The sequence below is a fragment of the Mercenaria mercenaria genome, chromosome 1 (assembly GCF_021730395.1).
Source record: "Mercenaria mercenaria strain notata chromosome 1, MADL_Memer_1, whole genome shotgun sequence".
Lineage (NCBI taxonomy): Eukaryota > Metazoa > Mollusca > Bivalvia > Venerida > Veneridae > Mercenaria > Mercenaria mercenaria.
In genome coordinates, this window is record NC_069361.1 from 84,253,355 (window position 1) to 84,278,791 (window position 25,437).

Genomic DNA, 25,437 nt, shown 5'->3' on the forward strand with positions numbered 1-25,437 from the left:
TCTGAAAACTATTTTGGCTGAATTATGGCCCTTTTTGAACTTTGAAATTTGTTCAGGTTTTCTTACAAGTACGCGTTTTGTCAAAACTATTTGAACTGTGGCTTTGAAACTTTTAACACTAGTTTATCAACATGATTTCCATATGTAGGCGAGAGTACATAACTCTGTCAACTTTTTTGACTGAATTATGGCCCTTTTTGGACTTAGAAATTGGTTAAATTTTTCATACAAGTCCGTATTTTGCCTAACATATAACATAACATACTTGCCATCATGGTCACACATTGCCATTTAGTGCAAGACTAATCAAAATTCACAAGTACAGGAACATTTTTGTGTTTAATCCATTATTTCTTATTTCTGAAAATCTATGATAATATTTTGACCCCATTCTTCAATCAATTTTTCGAACAGGCGAGCGCGCTGTCATCCGACAGCTCTTTTTCACATAGTTGCAGCCATGGTCACGACTAATTTTTTACGCTTGTGCAGGCACTTTCTTTTAAATGGCCAGATCCATGGCCACAACTAATTTTTCCTTGTGGCCATTTCTTTCTATGATTGCCACTAAATGGCCAGATCCATGGCCTGGACAACTAATTTTTCCTTGTGGCCATTTCTTTCTATGATTGCCATACTTCTGTGACAAGGCTGTATTGTGGGGGTATTATTTATCACTCCTGTGAAGTTCTAGTTTAATTTAATGTATTTTCTTATAATATTGTCTGTTTTTTATGAAACACAACAGTTACAGTGCACTTGTTGTGAATAAAGCATTCCCTTAAAATTTTCATTTTTTTCACTGTCTTTGAATTATGTCATTTTCGTATGGTTATAAATCTCCATATCACTGGTAGTTGCACCTAACAATAATTTGCAAAGCCTTTGTTATTTTATAATGTATAAAATATCATTGTTTGCTGTAAAGCATTGAACTGCAATTTTAAATGTTTTAACAGAATATTGCATGTTAATATATCATGTGACATGAAGGTATCTCTGGATCATTGTTGCAGACAACTGAATATATCTTCATCTAAACGTGTTCCCAGTTGTCTCCCTTAGTTCAAAGAACATGCAAATAGTTTTTAATTTTCTTGCTGATCGTTTTTTGTTTCTGCATTACATGATATTTGTGTTTTAAAATGTTGGTAAAAAGTTGAAAAGATAGTACCTGTTTGTTTTGTTTTGCACTTTCTTTAATGAATTACATGGTCATGGAAGACTAAAACAAAACCCACTTGTTGAATGTTGTACTGTGTGTAACAGTGGTATTATATAAGGATTCTGATCTCATCTAACCCACAGAAAAATAGGATCATGCATTTGTCTTCTTCATATTTGTTTTTAATTAATTTGTTCCTAGGAGTGTGTTTTTTTTAATTGAAAGGTTAGATGATATATTTTTCTGATATCTTGTCTTTAACCTTTAGCCTGCTGGCAGCACATGATTCTGCCTTTGCGAACAGTGCAGACCAAGATCAGCCTGCACCTCTGTGCAGGCTGATCATGGTCTGCACTGTTCACTATTCAATCAGTAAATTTTCAGTGAACACCCTTTCAAATAATAAATTGTATTGCCCAAATTGAATGATGGACCAGTCCATTCTAGAATTTTAGCACAGTAACGGTTTCGTCAATCTACTGCAAACTTTTTTCAAGTATGAAATATGGGCTTATACTTTTTGAATCACTCTAGCTTCTATGCTTTGACATCACTCTTCACTCTATTGCCAGGCTTTTACATTTAGTTTATATTTTAGATGTCATGACTGATTTATATATAGTAGAACCACGTTTTGATATATAGAGAATAATAGGCTACTGTATTTTGGTATCAATGTTATCAGGTCGAGGTTGATATGGGCTGGAAGGGATGAGGTTCACTGTGATTTTTTTTTTCCCTGAAAGAGAAGCATATAGTTGCCGCTTTGTCCGTCTGTCTGTTCCACATTTCTTGCGATATTTCTCAGGAATTTAGCGAAACTTCATAGGAAGCTTCACTATCATGAGAAGATGCGCATATTGTCTACGTGTTCCAGTGGGATGATTTTTCACAGAGATATTGCCCTTCGATTATTCAACAGTAGGATACTATAATACAATTCTTGTTCAGAGTATTTCTCAGCAACCACTGTTGGAATTTAGCCATACTTCATAGGAAGCTTTACTATCAAAAGGAGATGCGTAGAGTTATTGCCCTTTGATTATTCAACAATAGTATGCTATAGTACAATTCTTGTCCAGAGTAATTCTCAGCAACCACTGGTTTGAATTTAGTGAAACTTCACAGGAAGCTTCACTTCTAAGAGGAGAGGCGCATATTATAGGCATAGGAAATAGAGATCAATATAATTGCACCTTTACTAATCCTACCAGGTGTTCTGTATTACAGAAGTGGCTCTATTGTGACATTTTGATACAAGCAAAACTGTATTATCTGCACTATTATTTACCTTCTGGTACTTCATTTTATTATTGGCTTGTTAAAAGTTAATTTTTTACCATATGTAAGTTGACAGAATCAGAGGAACCATGTCTTGAGGGGTAAATAAAACACAAATGAATAAATCCTAAATGATTTTGTTGTGCAAAAAAGTATGATATTGTGTCTAAAACAGTTTTCATTTTCCACTCAATTGTGTAATTGCAAGGGGAGTAAACTAATAGATCTCTACTTATAAGTACTAGCCCAAGGCAAGAGTTGTCATTCTTTGTGGATCACAACTTTAAATAAAAAATTAAAACTTCTGCTATTGATCTTAACAAAACTATCATAAACTTCACATTTGTGAAATTATTTTTGGTTATTTCAAGGACTTGGAAATCAATTTCTAGACTTTATTTAATGTAATACTATCACTGTAAATTTTAGGGTCAATCTCTACATATTACCTTTATGTTCCGGTTGATTGATCTTTCACCAAGTTATTGCCATTTGATTATTCCACAATAGTATACTGTAGTACAATTATTGTCCAGAGTATTTCTGAGCAACCACTGGTTGGAATTTAGCCATACTTCATTGGAAGGTTCATCATCAAGAGATGGGCATATTATCTTTGTGTTCCAGCCGGATGATATTTCATCGAGTTATTGCCCTTAGATTATTCAATAGTAGTATATTATAAAACTATTCTTGTCCAGATTATTTCTCAGCAACCGCTGGTTGGAATTTAGCCATACTTCATAGGAAGCTTTACTATCAAGAGGAGATACGCATATTATCTTCGTGTTTTAGTTGGATGATTTTTCGCTGATTTATTACCCTTTGATTATTCAACATTAGTAAACTATTGTGCTATCATAGTCAGGAGTATATCTCAGCAACCACTGCCTGGAATTCAGCTAAAATTCATATGACGCTTCACTCTCAAGAGGAGGTGCACATATTTTCTTTATTATCCATGGGGATAAGTGCAAATTTCAGGAGCATCCATCAGTTTTACTGATATTTCCTGTAAAAATTAAAATACAGAAATTTACACAATCATTAGGAGTGTGTAGACATTCTGTGCACCAAATAATGTATTCAAGTGTGTGAATTAAGTGTAAATCGGTTCTATTATATCATTTTAATTCTGAGAGGTGTTTTAGATAAAATATTAGATCAAATGTGGTAATACTCTTTCTTGGCATCTGTATGACACAAAATAATATGCCAACGTGGCGTCACTATTGCTGTGTTTTAATGAAAATGTACATGTTTTTTTAAAAAAAATCAGTGTACTCTACAGCAAGAAGGCAGCACAGTGGAGTCTCATAAATCAGAACCTCTGACAAGCATAAACTGTATTGTCTTTGTCCAAAATAATTTCTTTGTGTTGAAAACAAGACTGTTGGTCATTAATAAAAAGAAACTACCAAGGTGCAATTTAAATTGAACTTGACCTGTATTTCATGATGTTACACCTGTGTACCAAAATTTATCTAAATCGGTCAAGCCTTTCTTGAGTTTTTGTCTGGCAACCACGAGTTTGGCAAATTTTAAGTTGGAAAGAGGCCATAACTACACAAAAAAATTGGTGGTTTGTAGCCAAAGTCGAAACTTTCACTGGAGTGTTTAATGACTCCAATGGTGGATGAATATTGCACAATAGCTCCAGTCTGTGTTAAAAAATATCAAATAATAAGAGAGGTACAGATAAAGAGTATCAAAACACTATACAAGTATAATTCTAAGCAAAAAGGGGGCATAACTCAGGAAATATTGTTGAAAGAGTTATGCACCTTGTGTCATATGATGTGGGTGATGATGTGAAACAACTATGTACTTCAAGTTTGAATCGCATTTCGTAATAACTGTGATGGTGAAAATGCATCAAAATTAACCTTAAATTCTAATTAAAAGGGGGCATAATTCATGAAAAATTGGTGTCAGAGTTATGCACCTTGTGTCACATGATGTGGGTGATAAGGTGGAACAGCTATTTTAAGTTTAAATCAAATCCATTTAGTAATAACTGAGGTAAAGTGAAAGTGAATCAAAACTTTTACCTAAAATTCTAAGTAAAAAGGGGGGCATAATTTATGAAACACTGGTGCAAGAGTTAAGGCCCTTGTGTCATATGATATAGGTGATGATGTTGAACAACTATTTTAAGTTTGAATCAAATCCATTTAGTAATCAAATGCATTTCGTAATAACTGAGATATAGTGAAAATGCATCAAAATTAACCTTAAATTCTAAGTAAAAGGAGGCATAATTCATGAAAAATGGGTGTCAGAGTTATGCACCTTGTATCACAAGATGGGGGTGATAAGGTGGAACATCTTTTTTAAGTTTGAATCATATCCATTTAGTAATAACTGAGATATAGTGAAAATGCATCAAAATTAACCTTAAATTCTAAGTAAAAGGAGGCATAATTCATGAAAAATGGGTGTCAGAGTTATGCACCTTGTGTCACATGATGTGGGCGATACGGTGGAACATCCATTTTGAATCAAATCCATTTAGTAATAACTGAGATAAAGTGAAAGTGTATCAAAACTTTTACCTGAAATTCTAAGTAAAAAGGGGAGAATAATTTATGAAATATTGGTGCAAGAGTTATGGCCCTTGTGTGTTATGATATGGGTGATGATGTTGAACAACTATTTTAAGGAACTATTTTTATTGAATCAAATCCATTTAGTAATAAAACCCTTCCAGGCACAGAAGTTATGGAGCAAAAACTAAATATCTAACCTTTGACCTTGAATTGTGACCTTGACCTTTGACCATTAGGCAAAGGGGATGTGTTCAACATGTCATCTGGTCTTGAGGAATAATAATGTGAAGTTGAATTAGAATCCTTCCAGGCATATAGATTTTGGGACGTGACGGGACGGGACATGTCAAACTGACTCCTATATAGCTCCCCCCAAACATGTTTGGTGGGGATATAACAATATTCATATTCTCCACATTGCCCGTAAGTCTACTCTGTTGAAACACCCGCAAGAGAGTAACTGGAACCTATTAAACTGAATTTTTCCTTTGGTTCGAAGGCTGATCTGTTTGGAGGGGTCCTGTGTAAGAAATGAATTCAACATAGGATATGCTAGAGACACTTCTTGTTTTCTCACATTTTTAACTCTAGTAATACTAAAGTTTATTCACAACACAAATATTTGTTAAAGTAGACTATATTTTATTGACAGAATACATGTATTGACAATATAATAGTACATACATTAACAAGCCGTACTGTGAACATAGACCTTAACGATACAATACAAATACTCAAAAACAATGAGCCATTTTATTAATCCTTTCTGTAACCACACAACTGGTTATTTCTGCAGCTTATAATGCACAATTCGGAAAGTGAGTATGCCTTTGTGACCAGTGCAGACCAAGATCAGTCTGCACATCCGGGCAGGCTGATCATGGTCTACACTGTATGCTATTCAGTCAGTATAAGTGAACACCCCTTCGAATGATAAATGGTACTGCCCAAATTGATAGATGGATCAGTCCATTTTAGAAATTTAGCAGGCTTAAGGTTAATATGTCATTCCTTTCTATAAAGCATACTTCTCTGAAGCTCTGAAATTTGAACAGACAGCAAAAAAAAAAATGCATCTGATTTTGATTTGCTATTTTAGGAAAACAATTGTTGAAACATATTAAGAGTACAGAAGGTCAATAACAAAAGGAGGCATAATAATATATGTCAATATCCACTGTAGTTACCTCCCTTACATTAGGCACCAGAAATAACTAATTGTATGGTAACCTTTTATCCAAAGAAAATCTGATTGAAGGAATGAACAGTGGTTTGCCATTTACAATTTGATAAATTCCTACAATTTGAAGCACTAAAATACACAAAGTGAAATAATTATGACTTCATGCATTATGAAATATCAAGCAAACTATATTGTAAAATACCTAATAATTATTATATTAAGCAAATAATGGCAGAAACATGTACTTGGAAAAAGCTTTTAAAGTAATTGTACAGTGATATTCTTATAATGTATGCATGTATACCGAACTGAATGGTTCAGCTGGCTTTAACTAAATTTCATAGTGGCTATAAATCAAAATTATGTGGCTGGTGCCAATAAATTCTGCATAAAAATGTGACATCATTCCAACACTAAGACAGAAGTTCAAGTTGAAAATAAACTTGGACATATTGGGAGTGATGAAACTGATTAAGACGGCATGCAATGGAAGTCTAGATGCTCCGGAGGATTGTGCTATAGGTATCAACATGACATCCATTTACATCAACTTAGTACATATTAGCACTTACTTAATGAAATACTCACAGCCTATGTTTCCACTGTTATCACAGATCTTCTGACAGAGGACAAAAAAAACCAGAGCATTTACTGTAGACAACCATTCTAGAGATAACTGCATTGAAAGAAAAAGATGTTGTTTTCTCTTAATGAAGTGCAATGTTTACATAACAGATGATGTATTGTCCACATCCAGCCTTTTATCTGAACCAGGCAGAAGGAAGAAAAATGACAGATACATGTAACCTAATATAACACCAATTTTCTTGTCTCGACAAGTTTCTCTTAATCACTGTCTTACACTAGTACCAGAAAAAAACGCACCTTGAATAAGACTTTAGAATGTATGTGGAACTGAGGCCAAAATTTATTTTTTATGATATTTTGGTTACTATTTAGAATACTTTTATCTCCACATTTACATATAAAAAGGAAATTTATGAAAATATACACGCATTCACAAATGTAACTTGACTAAGTAGTAAATAAAAGCAGAGATATGAGGACAACAGAAGATACATTACTCAAGTAAACCTTGTACAAAACAAGAGTTAAAATAATAATATGCTGAGTTATTCAAGCATTCATAAAATTTTCCAATGTTACCACACAAATGAAACCTTGCAGGACTCTTAATGAAAATTGTCCTTGTGGAAAAAGTTCAACAGAACCTTTATAAACATGGAAAGTACCCAATTCTGCATTGTAAATCCAACATAGAAAATTGAATATATGTCAATTCACATTCTGACCTGGCCGAGACAAACTTTTTTAACACAAGATCCAGTTGGGCACAAGTTGCTCAGGTGGGGAAGGAACTGCAGGGTATTGCTACAAGCAAGATTTCAAAATGTGATGTAGGGAACAAGCTTAACACCAGCAAATACATGTAAATAAATTTTAAGTATATCTCCTAGACTTTTCAGAAAAGCTTATTTCAATTAATAATTAAAAATTCTGGAACAAAATGTCACCAAGCTTCCTTTCTCTCTTGAAACCAATCTCTAAATTCAATTAATTTCACTTAATTTTGAAACTGTTGTAAAGAAATGACAAATTTTAAGCAGGAATTTTAGACTAGTCCCAAAACAGTTTTACAGTTCACTGACAATCAAATCAAGCAGTATTACAGAGATAGGATGAATCAATTTACTTTCTCTACTTAGAAGATTAACATCTACCTAAAAGCAAATACATTGAAAGCAAGTACAAAATAACATATTACCGAGGAATAATCTGGCTGCTTGGCAAGAATGAGAAATGCTAATTGAATTAATGAAAGTAAGTCAAATGGACTGATGACATAGTAAAACTGATTTGCTTTGTCCATGCCCACATTTCTATAAGTATTACTTAACAAAAATAGTAAAAATTGACTTGTCCATCCTTGTTTTTTCATAAGGTATAGCATACTTCAAGGAAATGTAAGAAACGGTGCATTTTTAAGAACATTAAATATGGTAAGCTTTAATTAAAAAAAAAATTATCTTTATTGAAAAAAATCTGAATTTGTTTCATATCTAATGACACTTTATCCGTATCAGTTCTATCCCTTTGGTTGAAAGGTGACATGCCAAAGCAACAAGATATGTAACTATTGTAATACAAAAATGGTTTACAATAAACAAAGGTTTACATACACTGGTTTACAATAAACAAAGATCATGTGAATTTAGATATACAGCATTATTGTTTATATTATGCATGATGAAGTTTGTCAGTAATACATAAACAGACCACTCATCTGTTAAAAGGTAAATGAAAACTCTTGATCTATCAAATCTTTACCTGCTTATCCTTTATATTTCAGGAAAAAATGATAGAAAACAGAATATACAAATCAATCTTAAGGTGTGTCTTTTCACTTATTAATTTTTTTCTGACAAAACAGCCATCAAATTGAAATAAAACAGTTACAATGTATCAGTTTCCACTTGTGATATACAATGATTGTCTTCTACACAAAATCTAAAGGGTTAACTGAATAAAGAAATATCAAATGCAAACATTAATTTTGTAGTGGTTGGTAGTTATTTCCAGTAAATTATATATGATGTCAAATTTTGTTGATATCAAAATGTTATGACATCACAGCTGGTCAATTTGTGTATTTAGCTCTGCCTGAGTGAATGTGACTTTTTATCAATAATCATATGAAGGAGTCAGACTTTTTTTCTCTATAATCCTAGGACTCTCTTTAGACCAACTGGGTAGGACTTTATATATAGATTTAATAATAAAGACATATTTTAGAAGCTAAGGTGGTATTTCAACATTTATGGAATGTACTTTTTTCTATGGAAAATGTATTATTAATACTGCTCCATGTACACACTGCTAAGCATTACATGTATGTGTAGGCAATATAAAGCCATTAATTTCAAGGTTAGGCAAAAAAAACAAAAACACGTCATATCATCTCTTCCTTCTCCACTGACTGAAAAACCATTCACGGGCCTACCTGGTTCTACTGTACCTTCATAATGTTCAGCAATCTGGTAAAAAAATTTAAGCTCCAGGAAAATTGTATAAACATACTGAAGTGATTTGTTGTATATATATGTATATACTCGTGTATTTTTTTTAAAAATTGGCACACCCATTCACATTTGTTTTAATTGTATACAAGTTACTCCATTCTTGGCTATATAGCATGAAACAAACACATTATCTTAATATCTAAATCTAGTCTGAAGGACAAAATTTCTGACAAAGTTAAGCAAATATTTTCGTAAAACAAAACAATGTAAAAGAGTTTAAATTGTATATATGTTTATTCCTAGATATCTATCTTAATTATTATATTTAAAAATATATTCAAAAAGAGGTAAAATATTACTAAATAACTGGACAGTACAGAAGTTACTATGTGATGTTTGTGTAATACCCTGCCTAACTATCAGTTCCTAGCAGTACTGCTGATGAAATTCATCTAACTTTATTGCAACACTATAATTAGGTTTCATATAATTACATTTAAATTGAGACTGAAACATGATAGTACAGCCCTGCAGCCAATATCTGTGTACATGTATTTAATTGTTTCTCATAAATGTACAATAGTAAAACATTTCAAAATGTAAACAAAGTATTTAGCTAATGAAATGAGTGTTAAGTTTTTCTGGTCTTAACAGACTCTTTACTGTCAACACTACCCTCTCTGTAAGTAATTTCATGGCCTTAGAAGAACCATGAAGAACATTTCTGAAAAACGAAGATATATTAATTTCTCCAAAACAGTTTTTGCTACTGACCACAAGTTTTCCCAAAAAAGTTTCTTTTTCATTTTTTGATAAAGAAAAAACATACTGTAAAACACAAAATGGCAAAAATGGCAACAAAGTATAACTAGCTGACACCAATGCTTCTACTAGAGCTGTCACAGGAGTGGCAAATTATACCCCTACAATCGGGCCTTGTCACAGAAGTAAGCCAATGTCAAAGTCAAACCTCAAACTTAATAGGGATCATCTGCTGGTCATGATCAACTTTTGTGATCCTAGGCCCAAGCATTTCCAAGTTATCTTCCGGAAATGGTTTAACTCTTTAGGGTCACTGTGACCTTGACCTTTCACCTACTGACCTCAAAATCAATATGTGTCATCTGCTGGTCATGAACAACCTTCCTATCAACTTTCATGATCCTAGGCCCAAGCATTCTCAAGTTATCTTCTAGAAACAGTTTAACTGTTCCGTGTTACTGTGACCTTGACCTTTAATCTACTGAACTCAAAATCAATAGGGGTCATCCGCTGGTCATGACCAACCTCCCTATCAACTTTCATGATCTTAGGCCCAGGCATTCTCAAGTTATCATCCGGAAACCATTTAACTGTTCCGGGTCATTGTGACCTTGACCCTTGACCTACTGACCTCAAAGTCAAACATGACCTGTATTTTATGATGTTACAACCGTCTACTAAACTTTATGCTCCTTGGCCTAAGTGTTCTCAAGTTATCATCCAGAAACCGTTCTAGGTTATTGTGACCTTGACCTTCGACCTACTGATCTCAAAGTCAATTGACCTGTATTTTATAACTTTACACCTGTGTACCAAAAATAATTCAAATCTGTCAAACCTTTCATGAGTCCTTGTCGGGAAACCATGAAAACAAACAGACTAACAGACCAACAAGCTCACTCCTACATACCCCCCAAACTTCCTTTTGTGGGGGTATAACAAGCATATCAACAACAAAAATTACAAAAGAACACATCATAATATATAAATTACTAACATAAGTAATAATGCACCTGTCAATATTTTGCCCGCCCACCGGGGCGGCGGGCTGACCCAGGAGAATTTGACATTTCAAAAAAATTTGTTGTCTAAATCCCCACCCTAGAGGCAACCTTTTTTGTCTAAATCCCACCCTAGAGCCTGGTTGGTACATCAAATGTTTGTCTAATTCCCGCCTGTCGGGAATGGCCTTCTGTCTAAAGTCCCGTGTATGCCTGCCGCTCCCCCGGGCGGGCAAAATATTGACAGGTGCGTAATAAATGAAACATATAAAGCCAGCAGTAAAAAATACACAGTGGTTTGCATAACTGATTTCATAAATAAGTTCAGTGTCACAAAATTAAAACTTTAAAATATTGTGCTACACTTCAATAACGGATATAAACAGGTGTTTTTTTAAGATAAGCTTATTCTATGAATGGAACAAATATTCAATTAAACATGTAAAACATATGCTGAATTAACAACTCAACAAAATAACTAGTTAGTCAATTTCCCACAAGTACAGTCATGTAGACTCTAAGAGTACTATTTAGCAAGCCTAAAACCGTTTTTAAAATTTGACTTGGTGCACATGGTAGAATATTCACATTTTAATGCCAACTTTTGTAAGTTCCTGTATACAATAATATGACTCTTAAAAAGAGTATTTCACAAATACAATCAGTTAGCAGAAAGTAACCAAAAAAAACCCCTCATTTTACAGTACGCTATTACAGACCTATTATCATAACACATAATTATCATAGATCATTTATCAAAGTATTTATCATTGTATCTACATGTACAGTGTCCTAGATAAAAAGAGAAAACATGTTGATATTTGGTGTTTGCTATCTGGTGTACTTAAAAGTTATAAAACAGAGATTGGATACCAGTCGCTCAATCTCCAAACTGACAAATGACAAGGCTCCAATGTGAGACTGGTCAACAAATTCTATTTTATAAAATCTTGGAACCAGAAGTTTCACTTTTTCAACTGAATTGCAATGTGAGCAAGAATCCTCCAGATTTACTTTAAAATACCCATTTTGAAAAACTTATACTACCAACAATGAATATAACTCAAGCTGATAGACAGGTAGTTTAGATGTAAGGTAAAGAAGTTGGCTAAACTACAGTCGAAACCTTGTTCAATGGAACTCAGTTAATTCATACACCACCTTTAGCTCAAACTCATTGTCAGGTCCCAGCAAACTATCTATATAATGTATACTTTTTGATGGCTCAAGAACAAATTTTGGTTCTCTTGTCGAGTTTGAGTGGACGCAGTTCCATTGTACTATCCATTGTACTATTATTTCACATTATGACTGTACATGTGACTAAACTAAACTTATAGATACACTGCAAGATGTAAAATTTCGTTTTTGAAATCTGATTAAAAAGCATTAATTGTGCATTTTTACTTTCTCAATAACTGAAGTAAATCTGCAGACAAGCTGCTTTAAACATGTATGAAATTAATTAAACTAAATGTTTTAATGCTAAAAACTGGCTATTCAAATCATGAAGGGTGAGGCTTACAAATAAGCATACACACTATAATTTACATATCATGTTTCATTTATAAAATATGCAGGGACATGCTTCAAAAATGAACTCTAATGACCATCAGTTCTGTGTGACCTATACATGATGAATAACTAAAGCTCTCACATTTACATTCTATAGCATATAATTCTACATTGCACTCATTAAATGGAGGGCTATCACTGAAATTTACAACCAACAACATTATGCATACATATACAATTCAGTCCAAAGATCTACTGTGATTTGAGCTGACCACAGACATTAAACTTCAATTTCATATTATCCTAGAAAAGGCAATGTTTAAGCTGACTAGTTTCTTTTAAATTAACTACCCCAGTTAAAGAATGGTAAAGACTAAAATAATGTTTAATTTGACTGCACCAAGTTTGTTGAAGAAACATGCCAGACATGACTTTATGATTTAGGCCATTTAGGGGAGGGCAGATTTCTTTTCAGTTTTCAATCAAAAATTTCTCACACTGAACAAAAATCTAAGATATTAAATTCTGTTTCAACGCATTTTACCATGAAATGTCTAACAAGCAAGTCTCAAGATAGTGGTATAAAGTTAACCTCTGTTAGCAGCTACTTGCCTTCAGCAGTCAGTCAGTCAGTCAGTCAGTTAGCTTACCAACAGGACTTTTTGTTCCTATTTCAACATGACTTACATAACCTTTCTGCCTTAAACAGTCAGATGGTGTTGCTCCCTTGGCTGCATGCTTAATACGAGCCGCACCATGAGAAAACCAACATAGTGGATTTGCGACCAGCATGGATCCAGACCAGACTGCGCTAGCCTATTGCAATTAGAGAAACCGTTAGCGAACAGCATGGATCCTGACCAGACTGCGTGGATGCTGGTCGCAAATGCACTATGTTGGTTTTCATTATGGCGCGGCTCATACAGTTTCAACTGTAATCAATGCAAAGACCAGCACGGAAAATTCTGATTCCACTAGTTTAAAACTTAATGCCACAATAATTTTGTATTTTTCAATTTTTTTAACAATGGTTAAGCACTTTCTTTAGAATGCTGAATTACAGTGAAACTTTTGTGATGATATGTGAAACACTTTCAGCCTTTTGATAGATTCCATTCAAATAATGTGTAATTATTAAAGCACTATTATGTTGTACAGGCTTATAAAAAACTTTTTACAAACGGAATACCAGGTAATAATAACAAGAGTGTTACGCAATAAAAGAAATGGCTTTCATGTAGAAACCAGAGCATATATTTGCCAATTTTCTAGATTAAAATTATGCAATTTGTAACATCATAGAATATTCTTGATTAAAAACAAATTTTGCAACAATGCCTCAATGGGGACTGAACAATTTATAAAGCAGAACACTTTAACACATATTTTATAAGTACAATGCTCTCCAGAACATGTACAAATGTACCTATTTTTTTCCTTCAGACTACACTCCTTTGGTTCAAGATACAGTAGCCCCATTTCCACAGAAATTAAAATTCTTAAACTTCCAGAAAATAACGAAAACACAACTTCTTGTAAACTACAGTCTATGCACTGCTACTGTAAAACATGCACTGAACTGAAGCCATATAGCACACTGAGATTGCACATCTGCACCAACAAGATTTTAATGATAGATGCAAAATTATGTTACATGTCACACTATGGTCTGGTACAATGAATACATTTTTTAACTCCCTGTTTAATTCTCTCAAATTCTGTAATCACAGAAACACATTTTGTAGGTAACACTTTGCTTAATTTCTAGTATATGTAAGTTCTATCAATCAGCAAAGCCGTTTTTCTTTGATGGCGGAACTAGATGTTCCGGAAGTTCATTTGGTAAATCATGTCCGTCCATTTTAATCTGTATGAGATGATTGGCTAGTGCCCATTCATCAGTGTCTAACATACCATCACGATCAACATCCGCCAACTTCCAAATCTTACCAAGTACTGAGTTTGGCAATTTGGATTTCACCATTTCTGCTTTGGCTGCTGCTCCTGTGATTTTACCGTTCACAGGGTTCAGTTTAGTAAACACATCATCATACTTGTATTTCTCCTGACCAACGATCCATTCATGCTCACCTTTCCCTGCGTCTGCTCCCTCCCCTCGTCCAAATCCGAAAGGACTCTCATTGTACGCCTCAAAAGCGCCACCTTCTACATTTGGTTTTTCATTCTGACTGTTTTGGTCCTCAAGTGGAATCATTTCCATCAATTTAGCGATATCATTTGCCAACATTTTATCTACAGTTTCGATAAGTTTTGGTCGAAATTGATGAAATTTGGTGAAATCATGTTGCTGGAGCTCCTCCTGCATGCGCTTTAAATCTGGGAAGTCACCGCGTGAGATCCCATGCTCTCGTTGAATAACAGAGTAGGTTTCTCCCAACTGCTTGATCAAATCTTTCTTCTTTGAATCTTTTCCAAACATAGAAGGCATGTCCTTCTTCAGGGCACTGATGATATAGGCATGGACCTGCAAGTAAAAGTAGAATTTTTACTATTCATCATGAAATACACCCTGACATCTGCATATACTTATTCAATATGTGAACTATTCTTACATTTAGACAGATTGTGACACAATTTTATTTCAGAGTGGTGATGGGTATAATTTATCCATAAAAAAAATATGGCCTAAGAGTGTTAACAAGGTTGTTCTGTGACTTAACCAAGTGACATGCTTTTTTATCCAACATGACCCAATTTTGAATCTAAGCAAGATTTTACAGAGACAAACATTCTTACAAGATTTTGTATACCTACATCAAGTAGAAAATGTAGCCTCTAGAGTGTTAACGTGTTTCTATAATTTATTTTAGTAAACTAGTCCAAATGGTCCAGTTTTGACCTTGACCTAGATTTCATTTTGACAAACATTCTGACCAGGTTTCATACAGATCCGAAAGAAAATACGGCCCCTATAGTGTTAAAAAGAACTTTCTATGATTTTACCTACTGAACTAGTTTTTGAACCTAGCTGACCCAGTTTTAAGCTTGTCTTGAGATTTTTTTCTTAAACATTCTGACCACGTTTCATGGAGATTGGTCCAAACTTTAACCTCAAGACTTAACAATGGACACATGGGCATCACAATAGCTTACTTGAGCACTCTGTGCTTAGGCAAGCTAGAAATGTAGGATTGATAAAAAAAAAAAAATAATTTAGTGACTAAATGATGCCAAATAAACATTTAAAATTTTCTTTTCTTCGACTGTTCCACACACATGTAATCATCCAACTATCATCCTACATCTATAGTGTTATCCACCACCGAAGAGGCAAATTAATACTCACATGACTACATATTAGATATATATGGAAATAAGGGTTACGAAAAGAACTTTTATGTTGAAACATTTGGATCAATAGTGAATTTACAATTTGTTTAATAACACCGAGGCATTAACGGTATATTTACAAATGGCAAGGGTGATTATCAACAAAAATGCATCATTACCGCACTGAGTCTCTCTATTTTAGGTGGGATTTTCCTATTTAATATGACAACTCGGGTATCACAGCTGACACTAACATTTAAAGGATCGATTGTTTCCTTTTATCTAAATGCATCTTGAAAGTTAATGGAAGGCATTATGGACACTATGTATGTCCTAAGTTGTGAAACCTATTATTATTTAACCTCAACCGTTATCAGATAAGATTATTCCTATGTCACCGAAAACAGCATTACAATTTATTGTATGACAATGAATCACATAACACCTGATCAATAATATTGGTGAATTTGGTCTGAAAACATCATACAGTATATTCCTTTTAAGGTATAGTCATACCAAATGTAGCTATTTCCTACACCTCTTTGACTGAGAAAGTTAGAAAGAGGCAGTTCTGACAAAGTTGAGGACATTTTGCCTTGTGTAATATTTGACACACTTCAAGTATGTTACAGCACAAAATGTAAAACAAATAATTACATAATTATACTACATCTGAACTACTGACTTTTACAAGTTCTATTAACAAAACGCGATAACTGTGGCCTTTATTTACTAATACCGGATCAACCCATAACAATGAAATAGGGAATCAGGTGGACACATTACATGACAAATATCTTATATCGCAAAACCGATGTAAGTAGCGGCGTGGTCTAGTGGTTAACACGTATGATTTGTAAGCTTACGGTGCTGGTTCGAATACAGGACGAGCTACTTTTTTTAATTTTCTAACATGTTTTTACCTGGAGAAGAATACAGGTAAAACTATTTGTATTATGATTTTCTCGTGCAGTTATACTTAGTACTTATTGATCGAGGATGTCATATCAGAATAGTCATTAAATCTATTAACATGAATAAAGAAAACTCTTGCAAGAATGAAAGAAATACTAAATACAAAAGACGATATAAAAAAACACCATACAAACATAAAAATAATAGAGGTCCAACACACTATCCACTCGACTACAAATCTGTTATGGATTAACGCATCGTATTTAGAGTTAAGAAAACTATAATATACAAATGAACACCAATTATAGGATAATGCACCTGCTTTACCTGTTTTTGGACTTTACCAAGTACCGTTAAAATAAAATTATCGGGATCCATTAATACAAGTATGTGCACAAGACAATATCGCTAATTATTACATTTCTCCTTATGTAATCGCCGATCAATAATTTGTGCTATTTGACCAGACAATATTCAGCACAAGTGTACTGGCTAATCAGTCAAAAATTTAAAAATAAAACTGAGAAAATTAATTTCTGATGTCATGTTAAAGAACAAAAGTAATTTCTTGAATGGCTTACCATTCAATAGTCAAATCTATTGGCCCTCAGTCCTTCTGACCTCAGGCAATAGTTTAGACTATTGACCGGTAAGCCATTCAGTCAATTGCATTCAGTATGTAAGTGTATACTAGTGCATCATGTAAAAGTCTAAAAGACAAATTCAGACAACAGTAACTTTTTTATTTTCATCATTAATACAAGAATAATAACTTAAATATGAATTGATAATAATAATCTCATATACATATACATCAAATTTTATATAATTCAACTCTCTCTGAAAGCAGCTTTTGCAATGCAATAATACATTGTTTCTGTCAGTAGCCAAATGATATATTATGAAATGGTCTTAGCTCATATCTGCTGGCAAGTTGGCAGCATAAATCTTCTATAGTGACTAATTTCAACACCTGTTTCCTTACCTACAGATATGTGCTAATCTACTGTAGATGTGATATGTAAACATAACCATAATTATGGAAATACCCTTACAAAATGTGACAGTATCTTTACTTTCAGTATAATAAAGTCTCTGATTTTTTCCAAAATACTCCTGCTTTTGAAATATCTGAATACTTAAAATATTCAAAATGTGTTGTGTGTAATTAATACAAGGCAATCATTTAAAGGTGGATAATCAGATTTTGGCCATGTAACGGATTTGTTCGAAACTTTAGCATCTGATCATTTACACTCATTTATGTTCACTTAACACTTAATACAAATTAGATTTTCACTGGAGGTATTTTTAAAATTTCATTTTCCTATCCTGGTTGCCCAACCAAGATAGAGTTATTTTATCATAAGTATAAATTTGATAGACATACTTTGCCTAAAGAAATGTATAAATATTAGAAATATTGTAATATATTTGTAAAATATTTGCATTAAAAATTATGCATTTAGATGGAATTCATTAGAAACGCAAGTTTGAAAAATTATTATTACCTCCCTTTGCCTATCTTGGTTGCGCAACCAAGATAGATTGGAAATAAATGAATTCAGAAGCTACACACAGCTTTTAAACTTGCATTTTGGTTCAGATTGTTCAATAGTTGGTATGTCTATCAAATGCAAATGTAAAACTAGACATTGTATCAAAATAAAAAGAAATACCCAGCTTTTTATATACTTTCATATTAAAGGGGAGTAATTATAAAATTTTATAAAAATTTATAATAAAATATACATTTCAAATAGGAATCTAACTCTATGTAATCGGCCTTTTTGTTCCTTAAATAAATCTCTATCAGAATATACAAAAAGTAAAAAATGTCATTAAATGTTGTTTAAATGTGATTGACCACCTTTAACCATGCAGCATATCTGGTTAGGCATGGAACTGGCTGTGGACTGGAACTTCAGCAATTAAATTTAATAATGTCCTGAAATTATCGGTCTTTTTTCACCTTTTACACAACTTCTAATGAAATAACTGAATTAAGGACAAACTAACTATATCAAGCAGTGTATCCATTCCTACCATTTAATCAAAAAAAAATCCATTTAAATTTTGAAATTTACTTGGTAAATTGCTGTAAAAATATTCAATGTAATGTTTACAAAACATGTAATGTCTTGCAACAGTGCTTGCATTTGCATACAAATATGGATGATAGAAATAACATACACATACATGTACATGTATTTTGAATGGTCTGGTAATCAACACCTTGTCTGACTTATTAAATGTTGTAGTTTTATAAGTGGATAATGAAATGAGCCGCGCCATGAGAAAAACCAACATAGTGGCTTTGCGACCAGCATGGTTCCAGACCAGCCTGCGCATCCGCGCAGTCTGGTTAGGACCCAAGCTGTTCGCTAACAGTTTCTCTAATTGCAGTAGGCTCCAAAAGCGAACAGCATGGATCCTGACCAGACTGCGCGGATGTGCAGGCTGGTCTGGATCCATGCTGGTCGCAAAGCCACTATGTTGGTTTTCTCATGACACTGCTCAAATAGCCTTCAGTTCACATAACAATTCAGAATAAATCAGGATCAAGATATATATTTAAAGAAGGCACTCAACAGTATTGTCTGTTGTCTTGCATAAATTACAATTTTATGAACATTTTACACAAACTGGTATCTACTGTATAATATGAGTTGTAAATTATGCATTCAGTGATAATTTATGGGGAGGATATTAACATGTTTATAGGATACAATTTGTGAAGGTTTAATTCATAATATCAAAACAGTTTTAATTTTCATTTATAAATTAGGAGGCATAACTCTGTGGATCCTGCTAAGAATTTTGTAACAGTAACAAACAGAAAATAAAACATAAGATCTTAAGATACATAAATTTCTATTGGTGTACTGTAGTCTGTGAAGTCTGCGCTAATTTAGATGTTTGTTATCTTTTTGTTAAAGTAACTGCGGATCTCTTTTGCAACATTCAAACACATGACTATTTGTATCTAATTATAAAAACTTACTCATTTATTATCTCTTCAAAAAATGTATAGCATGTTGCCACACCTAAATATAATTATGATAGTATGCACTGACATAGATTTTCTACTACTACTAAATTGTAAACACCATTATGAATATTTTGAATTCCAGCATCAAATTTGATACCTTGAAACAAAATATACCAATGACTTTCCCATTAAATGCAATTTTTATAGCATTGGGGGGTCTGACATACTTTACTTACAACAGTAAATAGAATGTCATCAATCCTACCATGAAAAACTAAGTTTTTATAACTTTTATCTACACTACAATGTATATTATACACATACAATATTATCACATGATAATGAATGAAAGTGCAAATTCAGAATTGATAAATTTTCCAGAATCTAAACTAGAGCTAAAGAAACTGGAAATCATACATTAGGCCTCACCAAATTAAAAAGTTGTTCATCGGATTTGCCGCTCGTATATTTTCAGAAACACAAAAAAAATATTTTTTTTTGTTTTTGGCTTGCGCTCGCCCCATTGAAAAAAATCAATCCAAAATTTTTTGGTGTGCTACTTTTTACGGACGTTAAAGTGTATAAATGCTTATAATTCCAGTCCCAGATTGTTCTCAAATGGATTTTAATCAAAATAAATACATACTACGCACACATCGTCTATAATAAATCATAACACTTATATTTAGTTGCATTAAAGTTATTTCCCCTTTATGCAGTTACGCCATTTTCTTCAAATGTTTACCAAATTACATGCTACAAAAATTGACTTATTTCATTGAAAACTGGATGAAGAAAAACATACTAATTTATTTGATAACATCAATCTACATTATTTTGGTAAGGGTAAATACTTGTTGATGCATGTCACATATCCGTTTTCTGTTTTTTCCTGTCCAAATGATCAGCATTTGCATACGAAAGTTGGTGGGGGTAAGGAATTTACATTACGAGTTGTTTTCAGAACAGTTTCGATTTTCAAATTTTCCAGTCATTTAGTAGACTAATGTTAATGCACGTTTATCTCCTTTTAAGACTTTAACTGAGACTTTGTTTCAACAAATTTAATATGTTATGAAAGTTTAAAGTTAGAAAAGAGCTGTACATAAGACATCATGCTCGACTTTTCTGAATCAGAGCTTTGCCAGTAAAAGGGGCATAATAGTCAGAAGCTGTTGAAGTACAGAGCTATTGGTCATTATATAAAACTTAATTAAAAATATTCTATGTTAAAAAGGGGCATAACTCTGTCTTGATTCAGACTAAAGAGTATTGTTTCTCCTGGTGTAGACTTTGACAGTAAATAACTGTTCTAAGTTTCAAATCAGAAGCTTTAATAGATCTAGTAACACTCACATAGATATTTGATGTATCAAAAACTTTGTAAAGTCAGCTAAGAATGCTACATTTTCATAGCAGTAAATAATCAAGTCACATATGTATGTGATAAGTATAGTATAAGGTTATGCATTGTTGTTAATTACATATTTTCTAACAGCATTTTCAAAAGCATGCATTATTTGATTACAGTGAACTGTATGACAATGTTACTATCTTTTTTCATGAGTTCGCTTTGTTGTGCGTCTGCAGGTCAGATTTTCTCAATTCCTGGGGACTTACTTTTTAATTTAAAAGGGCTATACATTCTATTTTAAGGTATTTATTAGTCAGTCGAGAGCTAAATGAAGACAAATATATTTCTTCGCTCTTCGCTCGCATGTGATTTTCTCAAAAACCCAAAAAAATATTTAAATTATTTTTTCGCTCGCCGCCTCAAATTTTTCAGAAAAAAATCCGATGAACAACTTATCAATTTGGTGTGGCCTTATAATGAATTTATTATATAAGCATGATATTGGAAAGTATTTGATTTCATCATCAGTGGCAGAGTTTGGAGGTTAAAGCATAAATTTGAGTTATATAGGTATACTGGCTATAATATAAATGTGAAAGACAATACATTTTATCCGGATTTAAACAAGAATTTCCTTTTCGACATAGTATTTCAATATCATTCAAGTGTCTAATCTAAGAGTCACTTACAAGAAATTACATCTTTGGTAATAAATGACAAGTTGTAAATGTTTCAAGTTTCAGAAAAGTATCAGGAAGTATAAATGTCAAGAATTATCTGTTACAATATATAACATGTTTAAAAGACAGATTCATATATCTTGTGTTTGTTCTGTAAAAAAAAGTCAAAAGAAAAACATGGTAAGAAAATGATGATATTATGGATGTTTCCTAAAGCCCAAAGTGAAAAAGTAATGTTCATTTCAGGTAACACCTTTAACACATGCAAATTCTAAAAAGTTCTATGGAAAATCCCTGGATAAGATTATAAAATGTATCAGCTGATTAAGGTTTTTTTAACATACTGTAACTAAATGAGACAGTATTTGGAAAGTCAAGTTGATAATGAACAAAACTGATAATGAACAAAATGGCAATAAAAATTTTAACTAGTCCAGTTTAAGCAAATGACAACAGAGAAACTGGTGTCTGTCAAATTGTCACAAGAACAATCTTCTTCACAAAATCAAACTATAGTGCTCTACCTTCTAAGTTAATTAGGCAGGCAAGTGAAAGCCCTTAAATTGTACCCACTGATACTTTAAAAGAAGTTTTGATGACATCATCAGGGCTCCAGGTAATTTTTTTGGCCTGAGTATTTACTCAGCATATTTTTTGTGAATGAGTAAAATGGTACAATCTGAAATTGACCAGGTGTAATTTTACTCTGAAAATTTTATAACATATTTATTGGGGACATAATACCCATGAATTTGTTTGCAGTTCTGTTCCAATTCAATATTAAAGTTTTTGCTTCATTTTTCTCCCTTGGCTTGCTTTAGCTTCATACTCACTACTGAATCCAATATTCAATATACCTTTACCTACTAGACTAAATTAAAATCGTGGCCTCAACGCAAAACTAGTCTATCTGCTTCAATTTCTATATAAACATAGACTAGTTTTGCATTGAGGCAACATAGTATGTTTTTTGGGTTCATTTTTGTTTGGTTTAAAAATGCCTAGAATGTTTGTTCACTTTTACATTCTTAGAAAGAGACATTTTTGTTGTTTACTCCGCACTGGAAGTTGACATTTTAAATCGACACCACTTTATAATACTCTACTGTACCGTAAATATTAATTCCTAACTATTTGATTTACGCACGCATTGAGTGTATAATATAGTTGAGCCGCACCATTTCAAAGCCTATTGCAATTAGAACAAGAGCTGTCGGAGGACAGCAACGCTCGACTATTCAACAGCCTTGTCGACTGAATGAATAAGGAAGTTGAAAAAGGGACACAATTTAGTAAAAAAGCAAAATAGGGTTATGGAACCTGCATAGTGCTTATCAGCTCAGGACAGTGGACAAGTGTGTGAAGTTTCAATCCATTCCCATTAGTGGGTACTGAGATACCAGCTTACATATAGGAATTTAACCAAAAACTCCTAAGTTGAAAAAGGGGCATAATTTTGTAAAATGTTAAGATGAGTTATTGACCCTTTGCATTGCATGTCATATCATGACAGTGAACAAGTGTGTGAAATTTCAATCCTTTCCCATTAGTGGATACTGAGATACCAGCTAACATACAAAAACTTGACCAAAAATTTCTATGTTGAAAAAGGGGCATAATTTTGAAAAAAAGCAAATAAAGTAATGGGACCTGCTTTGTGCATGTCAGATCATGACAGTAAATAAGTGTGTGAAGTTTCAATCCATTCCAATTAGAGAGTACTGAGATACCAGCTTACATACAAAACCTTAGTCAAAAAGTTCTAAGTCGAAAAAGGGGCATAATTTTGTAAAAAAGCAAAATAGAGTTATGGAACCTGTGCAATGTAAGTCAGTTATCACAGTAAATAAGTGTGTAAAGTTTCAATCCATTCCCACAAGTGGTTACTGAGATACCAGCTTACAAACAAAACCTTAACCAAAAATTTTTAAGTTGAAAAAGGGCCATAATTTTGTAAAAAAGCAAAATAGAGTTATGGAACCTGTGCAATGTAGGTCAGTTTATCACAGTGAATAAGTGTGTGAAGTTTCAATCCATTCCAACAAGTGGTTGCTGAGATACCAGCTTACATACAAAAACTTAACCAAATCGGGACGTGGACGCGGACGCGGACGCCGACGCATGGGCGAGTCCAATAGCTCTACTATTCTATGAATAGTCGAGCTAAAAATCGTTAGTGAACAGCATGGATCCTGGCCAGTCTGCCTGCCCAGATGCCCAGGCTGGTCTGGATCCATGCTGGTCGAAAATGCAATAAGTTGGTTTTCTCATGTTGTGGCTCAGTTTAACCAAGATTTATTGAGTACCATTCAATGTGTGTGTATGTTCAATGTGGGAGAATTAAAAGTTAATAAAACCTACCGTGCTCTGTTATATAAAGCATTCAGACGATTCAGATTTTGTTTACACTAGTAAAAAGTCATTGCGTGTGTTTCTGTAATTTCATATACGTTTTTATACGCTTAAAAATTATCAGACATACGTATATGCATTATTTCAAAGCGTAATTTACGCTAATACGCATCTTATCTGGAGCCCTGCATCATGAAATCTCAAGATAGCCATATCACTTCCTTAATAAGCTGAAGTTAGTATTCTCTTCCCCCTCTTCCCCCCCCCCCCCCGAACCCCCAACAAAAAAACACAATTATATTTTATACCTTTGCCAGTCTTGCTCTCTTGATCAAGTCATTTAGTTTCCGTAGCGCCGCATTCCTGGGAAGACCTTGAAGATCAGTGAACAAATCTTTCTCTTCCAGCTCAAAAAGCTTTCTATTCATATCATGCTGTAGGGGACGGTCCCAGAATGATCCTATGTACACTCTTGCTACCTCTGGAGTATTCAAAACTTTACCTAGTGACCACATTAAGGCACCATAAACCCTCATCAACTGCTGATGGTCTACGCCATCAGCTTTATTGAGAACTATCCTTATTTTATCATCATACCCTTTAATAGCATCAATAGCACGGTGAAATTCGTCAGATATGTCCAACTTGTGTGCATCAAACAGAAGAATAATCCTATCTACCCTTTCTGCAAACCATTCCAAGACCCCAGGAAAATCATATCCGCGATCAACCCTTTGTTTCTCACCAGACAAAATACCTGGAGTGTCAACAATAGTGATACTGTTCAATACCTGGTTGTCCAATAACGAACACTGAAATCGGTTAAGAAATGCATTTCCAAATTTTGTCAATGGTCGGAACTGTTTGGCCGGGTCCACGACAGCTGCATTACCAGGGATTACACCATCCTGATCGCCTCCCATCACAGCTATGAAGCGGTCAGTGGTAGGCTCTGGGCCTATGCGTATACCTGGGAAATCTTGTTCTAGGAGATACCGAATAAATGTAGTTTTTCCTGTGGAATATTGCCCAATGAGTAAAATCATTGGTTTAGCATCAAAATCTGGATCATCAAGCTTTGGTGAATGAAATTCATGAAATTTGTAGGTTTCTTCCAGTGGAAGCAACTTTGTCCTATATATTTTCTTCAAACCTTCAGCAACCGTTTGAAATACCTCCGGTTCCTTGCGTCTTTTGTCATCCCCTGATAACCACCTCAACATTTTGACTCAAATAAATTCCAACTCAATTCAGAATAAGTTAGTTTTTGACAGTTGAATGTTACATGGGAGTGTACACGATTCACCACCGGAAATCGTTCGATATGAATTGCGCAGCTGCAGTAACCCTTGCATT

The 25,437-nt window shown here is 33.5% G+C and overlaps 1 protein-coding gene across 1 annotated transcript; it reads right to left on the reverse strand.

Moving 5' to 3' along the window:
- Positions 1-5,616: 5,616 nt before the first annotated feature.
- On the reverse strand, positions 5,617-25,406 carry LOC123532032 (EH domain-containing protein 3-like). Its single transcript, XM_045313371.2, has 2 exons — positions 24,390-25,406; positions 5,617-14,982 (listed from the first exon to the last, which is right to left on the reverse strand). The coding sequence occupies exons 1-2, from the start codon at positions 25,302-25,304 to the stop codon at positions 14,281-14,283; spliced, it is 1,617 nt and encodes a 538-aa protein (XP_045169306.2). The 5' UTR covers positions 25,305-25,406; the 3' UTR covers positions 5,617-14,280.
- Between the last annotated feature and the right edge of the window lie 31 nt (positions 25,407-25,437).

What these genes read in the sequence shown, in the direction of transcription:
- LOC123532032 (XM_045313371.2), bottom strand. Translation starts at nt 25,304, where the DNA reads ATGTTGAGGTGGTTATCAGGGGATGACAAAAGACGCAAGGAACCGGAG. An exon ending in AGAGAGCAAGACTGGCAAAG is followed by an intron (nt 14,983 to 24,389) that starts GTATAAAATATA and finishes TTTTACTTGCAG; the next exon opens with GTCCATGCCTATATCATCAG.